The 12,871-nt window shown below is 34.8% G+C and overlaps 2 protein-coding genes across 2 annotated transcripts; one reads left to right on the top strand and one right to left on the bottom strand.

Annotated features, from left to right (window-relative positions):
- The first annotated feature begins 88 nt into the window (after positions 1 to 88).
- LOC144559472 (small ribosomal subunit protein uS4y) lies at positions 89 to 2,662 on the top strand. Its single transcript, XM_078308497.1, has 4 exons — positions 89 to 240; positions 948 to 1,170; positions 1,725 to 1,883; positions 2,221 to 2,662. The coding sequence occupies exons 1-4, from the start codon at positions 213 to 215 to the stop codon at positions 2,402 to 2,404; spliced, it is 594 nt and encodes a 197-aa protein (XP_078164623.1). The 5' UTR covers positions 89 to 212; the 3' UTR covers positions 2,405 to 2,662.
- A 5,722-nt stretch (positions 2,663 to 8,384) lies between these two features.
- Positions 8,385 to 12,422, bottom strand: LOC144559474 (transcription factor ILI3-like). The gene is made up of 3 exons (XM_078308498.1): positions 12,323 to 12,422; positions 9,257 to 9,400; positions 8,385 to 8,782 (listed from the first exon to the last, which is right to left on the bottom strand). Exons 1-3 carry the CDS (start codon positions 12,353 to 12,355, stop codon positions 8,627 to 8,629), a joined length of 333 nt encoding a protein of 110 aa, XP_078164624.1. The 5' UTR covers positions 12,356 to 12,422; the 3' UTR covers positions 8,385 to 8,626.
- Positions 12,423 to 12,871: the final 449 nt, after the last annotated feature.

A 12,871-nucleotide genomic window follows, 5' to 3' on the forward strand; every position in this document is an offset into this window, starting at 1 on the left:
TTTGAGAAAAATTGAAGGACCTAAATTTGTGACTTTAGAAAAATTGAAGGACAACAAACTTAATAACCTCTGTATAGTGGGCTCCACTGGTCAGATGACCACGCGGTTCAACTAGGGTTTTTCTACACCCTATAAATGCTCTTTTCCTTTCTTGCTTTCTCTCTCGTTACTTCTCGCGCCGCCGCCGCCGAACCCCCTCGAGCGATCTCGCCATGGTTCACGTCAGCTTCTATCGCAACTGTAATCTCTCTCTCTCTATCCATCTCTCCTCTCCTGTGCGTCACCAAAGATCTCTATTCGTCGTCCTTTTTTAGTTTTGTTTGTTGAAAATAAAATATGTTTATTGTGAATCGTCGTCGGAAGTAGGCCGTAGCGGTTATGCTTTTGATCAGATCTTGAGCAGTTGAATGCACCGGATGTCCCAAAATTGTTTCGAATTTGCATAAACCACACTATTATGTTACGAGACTAGGCATCTCGACTTAGGTTCTGCACCGGGGTAGTATCGATCCTACCTCAGTAACTTAGGAAAAAAAGGAAGAACAAGTATTTACATCAGATCAACTGGCTGCTATTTATTTCGCGTGAGGGTCCAAAATATCAATTATACCTCTTTGAGAAAATCGCATAATATTTTTCTAGGATCTATAATGTGGACGTTTTACTGTCTGATGTAATCGTTTCAAGTCGACCAATTAGATCTTTTACTAGCTTGGGCGACTAAGGAAAGCTACTGGTATTTTGCATATGCCTAGTTATTGAAAATTTCTGCAGTTCATTGCTGACATGAAAAAAAGATTTTGTATTTTGTATTTTTTCTGCTTACGTGGACTTCCCTTGTAAATGGTGTTGCTAGTTTAGTTTCTCAACACTAAATCTAAACATACTGGGGTTTCACATCTTTGTTTCTCTCTCAGTTGCTTAAACCTACTACTTGATTTTAACAGATGGGAAGACATTTAAGAAGCCAAGGCGCCCGTATGAGAAGGAGCGTCTTGATGCCGAATTGAAGCTTGTTGGTGAGTATGGATTGCGTTGCAAGCGTGAGTTGTGGAGGGTCCAGTATGCATTGAGCCGCATCCGAAATGCAGCCAGGGAACTGTTGACCCTAGATGAAAAGAACCCTAGAAGAATTTTCGAGGGAGAGGCTTTGTTGCGCCGCATGAAGCGGTATGTTTTGATTTTTTTTTTGTAATATTTAGATATTGTGTATATTCATGTTTTTAACAATCACTATCATGTGTATTGACAACCCTAACCTTTTGCCTCCTATGATCCTTGTTAAGAATATGACAGATTGCAGTGTGTATTTGTGTTGGTTTCTGTTGGCTAGACTTGGGATATGAATGCAAAGTTACCTGCTCAGTTAGGAGTCTTTCTAGTACACATGGGAACACATTGTTCACATCGTTACTATGGTACATGATTTGAACTGTCATATTATAATCTAGCAGGAAATCCAATATCCACTGTGGATTGTGTTCATTCTATTGAAATCAGACAGTTCTCATAACATGCCATAGTTATAGTTCCATTGTTAATATGTAAGCAGATACTTGTTTGTTCATCCTTTTTTAGTTGTTTGTTTCTTAGCTTCTTAGTATGTATTAGTTGACATGAAAATAGATAAATGGATTTTGATTTTGGGGGCACTATTCTTCTCTGATGTTCTTCAATTTGTGTTTTCTTAGAGGCCTAATCTCTTTCTCAAAATAATCAAACAGGTATGGTCTGTTGGATGAGGGACAGAACAAGCTTGATTATGTCCTTGCACTGACTGTTGAGAATTTTCTGTCGAGAAGGCTTCAGACAATTGTCTTCAAGAGAGGTATGGCAAAGTCCATTCACCATGCTAGAGTTCTGATCAGACAGCGCCACATCAGGTACCTTACATTTTTAATTGTCACAATGAACTTTTCGGTTTGGCTCTCAGCATCTGTAAAAATACATATTTATCACAGTTATTCTAAGGTACTTATTGTTTTATTGGAAGGTAGATTGAAACTCTAGTAAACTCATGAAGGAACATCTAATTTCTGGAGCATAATTGATCCAGAGAGCAATACTAAAAATTCTGTTATACTATGGAACTTCAGTAGATTACGGGATTACTCTTAAGAACTATCTGGTTTTCTCCATCTTATCTGGACCATTGTCGGAAGCATCTGATCTGGACCATTATTGCCTTGGATTATAGTCAATGATCTTCCTTAATTGCAGGGTTGGGAGGCAGGTGGTAAACATACCATCGTTTATGGTGCGTGTGGAATCAGAGAATCACATTGGCTTCTCTCTCACAAGTCCGTTCGGTGGTGGTGGTCCTGGCAGAGTCAAGCGCAAGAACCTGAAGGCTGCTGCTAAGAAGGCTGCTGGTGGTGACGGTGATGAAGAAGATGAAGAGTAAATCAGTATAAAATCCTGATTAAGGTTGAGCATCAGTATTGGGTTATTGTTGCTTGGTTTTTAGGGGTTTAACTGGTATTTTGGCTGTTAGTTTTCTTTCTCTTTTGCTAAGAGTTAAAGTTATGAGTTTGTTGAATCAGCTTTTTCCTCTTTTTAATGAACTGAACATTTGCTAGATGAGAGTAATGTTTTGTTATGTATCAGATTTTTTTGTGTTGGGTTCCTTTCTGACATGCTATAGCATAATTTAGCCTACCAAGTTAGTTTTTGTTGATGCTATCTATTCTTTTCTGACTGTTAAATCCTTTTTTAGCATTCCTTTTCTTAAAATAACAGAATAAAAGTGAAATCATTCCTCTTAATTAGAAGGTTGAATAATTTGTTGTAAATATTACCTTTTTATATTCTCTTGGATGAAGATGACGAGTTGCAAATACTTTTCATGGCTTCTGGCCATGAAAAGAATGATCAACGTTTTGTGCTGTTCTGATGTGCAGCTCTTTCGCATCTTCCAATGTCTTGATTTCCCTGGCAAAAGTGATCACTGAAAGGTGAAGGGAACTCGGGATTTTTCATCTTACAGACATGGACACGAGGTTAAAATGCCCAAAATACTGATGCTCAATATTGGCAAGCAAGCAGTGTTATATGTGCGTACGCCGCACGAACAGAGGCACTGCATACTTTTTTTTATGAGTTGAACTGCATACTTGCCAATATGTTGAGACACGCTCGTGTCTTCTTCCTCAGTGGTGACTTGGCGATTTGCACTGTCGCGTTATTTCTTGTTTTGTAAATTTGCGACTTCTATTTCAAGTTTTCAACCAGAGTTCCTGTATTTTTCTTAGAAAAGGCCCATAGGCTTAGTTTTGCCTTTCACTACGTTTTCTTTGCGTTAGATATTTACATTTTTTTTTTCCCATATGTGATGAACTGATGACTGGCCTGTAGGCTTTTCCACTGGGAAAATTGTATTTGAAAAATATATTATCTAATAATAGGAACTGAAGAACTTCACTCATTGGGTCAGACGGGCCGGTCACAGGTTTGATTTGGGTTGCTTGGACCGGAGATCAGTTATAGTTAATTTTTTTTTTATTATTATCCTTAGAGCCAGGTTTACAGATCGACCGGCTTATGGTTTTAATGATCCATCTCAGAATGAATCCGTATCCTCTCAGGTATTGCAGAGGATCACCCTCACTTTACGGTTTAAGATTAAATCTCAACCGGTTTGGGATTCGGATCACAATAGGGGGCTGTATTTTTGGTCTTTGAGATTCGTGCCAAATTAAAAAGAACGGTTTAAATCTAGTAATTGTAAAAGATTCCCTTATCAGGTATTGGAGAGGATGTGAATTCTCTCAGAATAACTAAGATCTGTAACTTTGTTCTGCTAATAGAGGAGTGATGATATTTCGCTGGCCACTATACTGTTAATTCGCTATATATGGTAAATAATTTAATCAACTAAAGACAAATTTTCTCATGTCAATTTTTTTTTTTTTTTTTGTGAGAAACGGAATAGGGATCTTGTCCCTATATGCTTGATTAAATTTAGTTACAGGAGTCCTGTAACATCCCTTTCGGGCAAAACAAATACAAGTTAATTGCTCAATACATTTGAGCTAAAAAAAAATAGAAGAAAAGGAATGCAAACGAGATTTGAAATAGAAAGTATAAACAAATAAAATGTAAAATAAACAAGTTATGTGAAATTTATTTTCTTCTCATGTCAAACTTAAATGACTAAGACATTATGTTCAAACCTGATACAACCACTGAGGATAATTTGAAGATTTTGTACTTCCTACTACACACCATATGTTCCATTTGCATAGGAGGGAAAAAATTATGCACCTGGCTTCTTCAACTGGTAAAGATATTGACATATCAATTTTTTCTTCATGCAACACACCAACAATAGAGTCAAAACAACACTACATATGACTCGTGTTCCGCATGAAGTAAAAACTACTCTGTCATTATCTAAACTCTCTTCAACTTCACACCTGTTAAAACATCTCACTTAAATGGTTAGCATTTGCATGATTGAATGGTTCGGTTGCTGTTCATATGCAGATCAGCTTCATCGGATTCTAAATTCCGAGATGGTACAGATTGCACAGGGAACGACTACATTCAAAGAATTACTCTCCTTCATTTTCTTAGAAACAGTTCCTTTTTTTTTTCAATCAATTGTTAGTTTTCCAGATGATCCTCTTGCAGTGACATTCAGTACTCCAACTACATACCATCAGGCCGGTACAACACAGGACCATCTTATCAAATTGGGTCCCACAGAAAATATAGGTTTTTTTGGGACCCCGTTTTAAATGCACTTGCTCCCTTGATACCGACTTCTCATGGCCTATTACCGTCCTTTAGCATCACCAGCCGTTTGATCTTACTATCTGACGGTCATACAAACAGTTAGTAAATTGCGTTTTTGTCTCTAGCTAGCATTGCTGTTTTTCATAGGTCTATTTAATCTGAGATCAGACCGATCTGCAACAAAGGACCATGTTAGGTTGGTTTTATATATGCTGCCTAGCTATTAATACCTAGGTTATGTACAACATAAGCTGTCGTACCTTGACAGACAATTTTCATATCACAAAAAGAATTGTTTAAAAACTGTTCATCAGTCAATAACGGCCATGCTTTTTGGGTTAATAAAAAAAATTATAAATGAATTTCTTTTGTTGAGGTAAGTTTCTTTGGAGGTCGTTGGAGTAACTTTTTATGTACATTTTGAACACAAACATATATGCCACAAGTTGATCACCGAATTTTGATTTCTCCCACCAAGGAATCATATATATTCCAATTTGTTCAAATTAGATAGATCCATCTGAAAGAACTGTCGGCCTAACATTGGGAAAAACTTTTCTACTAATATACATAACGCTTTTTTGCTATATATGAACATATTTTACTTATTAGGTCATAGTTTTTGCTAAAGTCGACATATATACTAATTATATGAGTAAAACTAGGGTGTTCTTAAGTTCGCCAAGTCCCTTGGTGAACTCAAGTCTAAAACCCATCGAATAGGCTTCAAATGATGAATCTGAACTGTTGTAATCCGCCTACCTTACGAGTGATGCGTCTACATGTGAAAATTTTAAACATTCGAATTAATTTAGTATAAAGTCAAGCGGTCAAAATTAGAAGATTAATAAATTAATTTTAATGCATTCATTTTTTGAATCTTTTTTGACCCTTGACTCTATGCAAAATTAGTTTTAAAATTAGTTTTTTTTTACATGTAAATGCATCACTCGTATGGTAGACGGGTTTCAATGGTTCGTATTTGTCATTTGAAACCGATTCGATGAATTTTAGACTTGAGTTCACCAAAAAGTTTGATGAACTTAAGAACACCCTAGATTTACTCCTAATTATATATACTATAAAGAATTGACACAAATTACGAGAAAGAACCTTTTTTTTTTTTTTTTTTATTAAAGATCCGTAGGCCTACTTTGTTGCAGTACTGTTTGTTCTAGGCATAGCTGTCGTACGCGAGAAAAATAACACAGGAAACTAAGATACACGGTTAATATCTTTGAAGAGAGATTATTTCACAATTCTTATTTTGATAATATAATTAATGAATTAATAAAAACAAAAAGTAGAGAAAAAAATAATGTATGCTATTAGACATATAGATAGCTTAAAAAAAATCATACAATTTAAATATTTTTTGATAACGTATTAAGGACAATTTGATTTCAGACAACAAAAATTTAAGTCACTTGATAGATGATGAGACACATACTTAATCAGCTGATCATATTATTTTATAGCATATTTTGTCTACAAAATTAGATCTTAAATTATAAAATTTTCAAATAAATTATCTCCTCTTAAGACCATACATTTGCCAACACAACCCTAACTTATTGTTGAGATGTGCACGATATTGTATTTATTTTGTATTTGCAAAGTTGCTGCGTTAGTAAAATGTAATAAAAAAACAATATGTATTTATTTTGTATTTGTAAAGGAGCTTTACAGAGGTGATTCGAACTGCTCAACATGATCTCCATATTAAAATGTGCTAGGAGACCAAATTTTACATTGTTTTTTTCAAAATTATTTACTAATTTTTAAAAATATTTCAAAATTACTATTTTTATTATCTAGAATCCGTCCAAAAACAACAGTTTTCTACCTATCTAAAAAAATAGTAAAAAAATTCCAAAAAATGTAAAATTTAGTCTCCAAACACATTTCAATATGAATATCATGTTGAGCAGTTCGAATCAACTATTTAGTCTTTGAAAACGGAAATATGAGCATGAAGTAAAACAAGATCCTTACTTCGCAACTTACCTGAGCTCATCTCTCTCTCTCTCTCTCTCTCTCTCTCTCTCTCTCACACACAGTAGAACTAGGGTGTTCTTAAGTTCACCAAGCTCCTTGAGTCTAAAACCCATCGAATCGGCTTCAAATGATGAATCCGAACCGTTGAAATCCGTTTACCTTACGAGTGATACATCTACATCTAAAAAAAATTTAATTTTGAAATTAATTTTGCATAGAGTCAAGTGGTAAAAAAAAACATTCAAAAACTGAATGCATTAAAATTAATTTATTAACATTCTAATTTTGACTGCTTGACTTTATACTAAATTAATTCAAATGTTAAAATTTTCACATGTAGACGCATTACTCGTAAGGTAGGCGAGTTTTAATGGTTCAGATTCGTCATTTAAAGCAGATCTAATGAGTTCTAAACTTGAGTTCACCAGGTTGGTCAACTTAAGAACGCCCTAGTTCTACTACACACACATATATGTATGTATATGAAGTCAATTGTCAATTTATGAACTTACCCAAACTATTTCCATATGTAGAAAGATCTTCTAAGTATGATCTCTTCTTTTAATGAGCTTCAACTAGTCTCATTTTAAAAAATAACTTGGTTTGGGTTGCTTTCCTTATCTACAACTGCTACAGTTACTTCAACTTGACTCCAGTTTTGTTGAAAATTGCCCTCTTCTTTCTTTATTTTTATTTTTATTTTGGGGGGGGGGGGGGGCTTTTTTGTTTTGCTTGGCGATCGACTTACATCTGGTCTTAAATTTATGTGCAAAGAGATTCGGTCGGACAGCTATTTTATTAATTGTAATTGACCTATCTTGTCTTAGATATAAGGTTTCATATAGGAGTTGGATGCATGCAAAAGATTGGACAAGACAACTTGTAGAGAATCATGAAACAAAAGTAGCTATATATGTGATTAATACATAGAACAATACAAAATAAATAAATAATATATGATTAAAGGTTCCATATATATAGCAGCACTTTTATATATTTGCATATTTTAAATTAATGACACTTATAACATGTACCTTTTTTACCGTACGTGCTCCAGACAAGGAGAGAGAAATTAACGGGAGGGAGGGGAAATGGACATGGTAAAAGCTTTACTTTCTCTACAGTTACACAATTTAAATAGTTTGTATATATATAGAGTTCACCTCCACATCTCTCATTTCTCCCTCAAATTTAGTATTATGGAGCAAGTAAACACTGGTCGGTCAGATTCTGTCACCTCTCCCCTTCCCTCCCCTCCCCTTAATTATGTATCCCTTTCTTGAGCACAGGGTTTGGGAAATTCCTTTTTCTTTTCATTTCTTATTTTTTTTTGGGTATAATTCATTGTCAAGTAGTTGACCATCAGAGACAAGGGCTTAAAATGAAGTTGCTTAAAGAAAATTAAAGATATATCCATACCTAGGACATGCAAACTATTAATGTTGTTGTCTAATTCTATATAAGATTACTGTACAAATTAGCTGCATTAACACATAGAATACCCACAGAAGCTCCTTCAATTTTTATTAGTGCATTGACTCAGGTATTTATAATGTTCCCATATTTTAGCCATGCTTAAGAGCTTGCTCAAGAAAAGTTCTATTAGCTTCCCAAAAGTAGCTAGCTAGCATATCAATATATCCGAAATATCATTAATTCAAGGGATCTACCATATTAAACTCCAAATGGTATGACATACATATAATATCTCTATGGTGGTTGGTTGTAAACAATTTAACAGTACAACTCAATCCAGGCTAGAGAGATCATGTGCAATTAGGCTATTTAGATAGTTCTTGACACTAAGCCACTCATTCATGTTTTAGAATACTAAAGAGAAGGAAATTACTAAGCTGAATACGCAATTAAGAAATACATTTTTTTTATCTTTTTAGGATCTAAAGAGACTCCTAATGATTTCGGCTTGAGGGCTATTATTATCCATTGTTTCCATTAACTGTGAAAGTCGGTCACTCAGGTCATCAACCTCGCGGTGTAAGCTCTTGATGTAACTGCATGTCTCTTTTAGTAGCTTTGTTGCAGAAACCTAAAATAATGTACAAAACACAATAATATAATATGATCAGAATGAGGAGACAAAAAATTTCATACCGAACTTTTGCATGTGCATCCAACTCCTACATAGAATTTGGTCTCTAATTAAGTACATTTTATACGAATATCATATTTAACGGTTCGGATCAACTGTTTGAACATTGAAAATAGAGATACATATGGATCCTTAGTTAACACGGGTCGATCCGTAATACACATATTACCATAGCCTCATTCTATATTTATAGTGAGCATACATTTTTATGTAAATGATGTAATATAATATGATTTTGGGACAGGAAACCCTGATCAGTGCATCACAGATCATATAATAATCATACATGCTAGAGATAATCACAGTTATTAAATTGGGGCATAGCTAAGTGTACTAGACATCCACAAAATATCCGATGAATAAATACTGGATTATATAACATAAGTTATTAATTTCATTTTAATTATGTACCCGGCCAACATTTCTCCTGCGGGATTCGGGAAGCAGCGATTGGAGTTTGGAAATAAGCTCATTGATCTCTTCATCTGTGATCCTTCCTCTCCGGCTTGACATCTTATCTTGAATAACACTATTATGATAATCTGTTCCTATTTTCTTCTATCCCAATATGGCAAAGAGAAAGAGGGAAAACAATTACAAAGATTATTGTTTTTGCTTTTTTTCGAGAGGGGCTGGAAGGAAGAAGAGAGTGTGAGGTGAGGTTGGTTTAGAGTAAAGTTTCCTTTCAACATATATATTAAGAGAAGGTACTATGGCGGGTACACATGTCATCCCCACTCAGGCCTTTGTGTTTATGTGGGCCCAATTTGTTATCCAAGCCCATGGGCTTATGGAGGCACACAGTGTCCACACCCACATGCCCATTCTCACCCCTCCTTAATTAAGGTCCTAGCTAAGGCAACAAGTTGCTCAAGTAAAACATAAGCATGTCAAAAGTAAAAGTTATTTGGGTACAGCCTAAACGGCTAGTTTTCCTAACACAAGTAATTATGAGAGACCTTCTGTCATATAACCATGGCTAACATAATGCTTGTGTCACATGAATTCTCGGTAAAATGTAACTGTAGACTAGAACATTTGCAAGTGCATAGATATCTAAGCGATAGATATTTTCTCTTTCTTGGCAAGTCTGCTAGAACTGCATTAGTTCCATAACTTGGAATTCTGAAAGAAGGGAACAAGCAAACATGCAAATGTCCCAGATCATAGACAACTGATTAATGCTCTGCACAATTGTTTCTCAAAAAAAAAAAAAAAAAAAATAGATAAAAAAAACCCCAGTTTCAGCCAGTGGACTCCTCAAAAAGATCGGTTGTCTCAGATCTAATGTTTAGTTATTTGCTGTAAACTAACTAACATTTAGTTATTGTACTGTATCTAATTCAACTTCATTCCTGTATGACGACACCTGTTAAACATGTGGACACACCGGAGGGGACAAGGAGTGCAACAGAGCATGACTAGGCGGGGACAAGGAGCGCAACGGAGCGTGACTAGGTGGGGACAAGGAGGCCTACTGTGATTACTATGTGTGCTTTGAATATAGTGGTGGAAATGGGTTTGTGATTGGGGCACTGATTCAGTTAATTAAGGTGGGGTTAGAGAGGTGGGACTTAATTGACTGGGAGGTGGTTTAATAGCTGTTTAGTGTAGTGGGAGGGGACTATTACTTCTTGTAAACCCCTTAATGTTTCTCATATTAGAGAACAAAAATGAAAAACCAACTGAACTTAATTAATTAATTGATTCTACTGTTGCCTCCTAAGGTCTAAATCCTTCCTTTCAAGGAGATCGCCTTCTCATTTGTCCCTCCATCGATCTCCTCCTTCACTTCTTCTTCAAGTGTCCCTCATTTTTCTCTCTTATACTTGTTGAACTTTCTATGGTCTTTTAACTGACGCTCTCATTTTCCCCAGATTTTCCCTGATTAAGTTTGATTGATTAAAAGCTTAAAATTTGAGTTGGATAGCTGACTTATACAAGATATCTAATTTTGGTAGCCCCGCAAAAACTTTGCAAAAATGAAGAATTGCTTCTATGAAATGTCCCTGTTTGGAAGACAAAGAAATATGCACATGAAGACTTGAGGACCGTTCTAAAATATTTACATTTTTTCTTTTGTTCTTGGGCTTTGTTGTGTTATTTTTGTTTTTTTAAGAAAAATCGAAGGTTGAAATTTTGTCTTTGAGGTAATGATTCGTGCATAGCTATATATTCAATTTTTTTTTTTTTTTTTTTTTTTTTTTAAGATAGTATATGATATTTGCCTATTTGGTACAACACTGCAAGAAGTTTTGAACATCGTAGTTGTGCATAGCTATTTAAATTTGTTGCAATTTTGAACATGTGACTTCTCAGTTCTCACACAGTGGGCATTAAATGTTTTTAGCTACTAAAACAAAAACTGATTTTTGTTTTATTTTGTAGTCTTGTGAAAATATTAAGGTTAATTTTTGTCACGAGCTCTAGATTTCGCTTATTAGCTCTATGTGTAAGCTAGAAAAATGGTACTATTTAATAATTCATAGCCTAAATGAAATACGACAAAAATTTAAAAGAAAACCATCACTGCTATTTCACTTGACCAAACAAGATAGAAAGTATTACTGAATTTCAGAATCATCTTAATTCTAACTCTTTCCCAATTCTCCTCTCGACTAAAGAAACTAATAAAGGAATCACCCTTCTCATTCTCCTTCCTCTTCCCTCAATTCATTTTTAAGTTCTCATTCTTACTGACTCATTCTATTGATAGCTGAGCTATACGGCAAAGTATCATATTGGGTACAACATTGCAAGAAGTTTGCAAATATGTAGTTTCTATGGAATGTACGGGAGGACAGATCGAACAATAACATGTTTTGTTGTTGTTGTTGTTTGCCATGATTTATTGTAAAGTCATGCAAAATGTTTATGGTCTACTTTTGTTAAACATTGTAATTATCGTAGGAGTTTGGCCATGGTACAACGCTCCAATATCATTTTTTGAAATAATTTGAGTTTCTAAGAGACCAGATGATCGTTTGAGTTTTTAATTTGAGGACAACTATAAAATTCTGAATAGCCAGAAGGAACACTGGAATTTTCCCAAATAAGAGATGAATTAATAATATAAGCAACTACAAAATTTCTTTTGATTATTATCTCACGCTAAAAAGAATAATATGCACAACTGTTTAAAATTTACTGATTACACATCCGCTGTTTTCAATTAATAGCATTACTTTGTTTCCAAAATTAGTTATATAGGCTGTAGCTATCTTTAATTTTGAGAAATATGGGACCATTGCGGGTAAAGATTTTAACAGATTAGTTTTGGCTTCATGCAGCGCACAAACCAATATGCAGCTCTGTTTTAATTCTGTAGTTAGTGCGCTGTATGACGCTAAAACTACGCTGTTAAAATCTTTACCCACCATTGCTGCAGCCCTACCATTTATAACTGCGCCTCTCAATCTCAAGTTAACTGTTTCTTTTCATTTGAACTTCAGAACTGTATAAAAGACAAGCAGTTACTTGATGGTCGCTATCGGTGCGGATACTCTGCATGGGACTGCCAAAATTCGATGACAATGAGACATTACATGTGCCTATGTATAAGCCAGTTTTAACTGATTAGGCCTATCATATAAAATGAAACAAGGAAATATTACATAGATTTATGATTTATATAAACGAAGCATTTGGGAAAATCTCAGACTTAATAAAACAGAAAACATTTATTCTGTCTCCTAAGTTTCTAAACATTCATTAAACTAACGAATAATGATAATGACCCCTAAATATTACCAAACACATAAGAATGTCTTGTTTTTCTTTTTTTTTCTTTTAGGGTCAGCAGCGAAGTGCCGCCAACAAATGTATGTTGGATTTAATTTTATGTAGGACCGCATTGTATATATAAATCCTAAATTGTCATGATCCTTTAGTGAACCTTAATATGAAATTCTATAGTACCTTGATCCGTAGCCATGGTCTTCCAGGAATGCACAATCACCGTTGATCACCGGAAACCTTTCCTTTCCAAGCAATCCCTCTCAAATCCGATGGAAAGAGCAAGAGAGG

This window comes from Carex rostrata, chromosome 9 (assembly GCF_964058835.1).
Source record: "Carex rostrata chromosome 9, lpCarRost1.2, whole genome shotgun sequence".
NCBI classification, from domain to species: Eukaryota; Viridiplantae; Streptophyta; class Magnoliopsida; order Poales; family Cyperaceae; genus Carex; species Carex rostrata.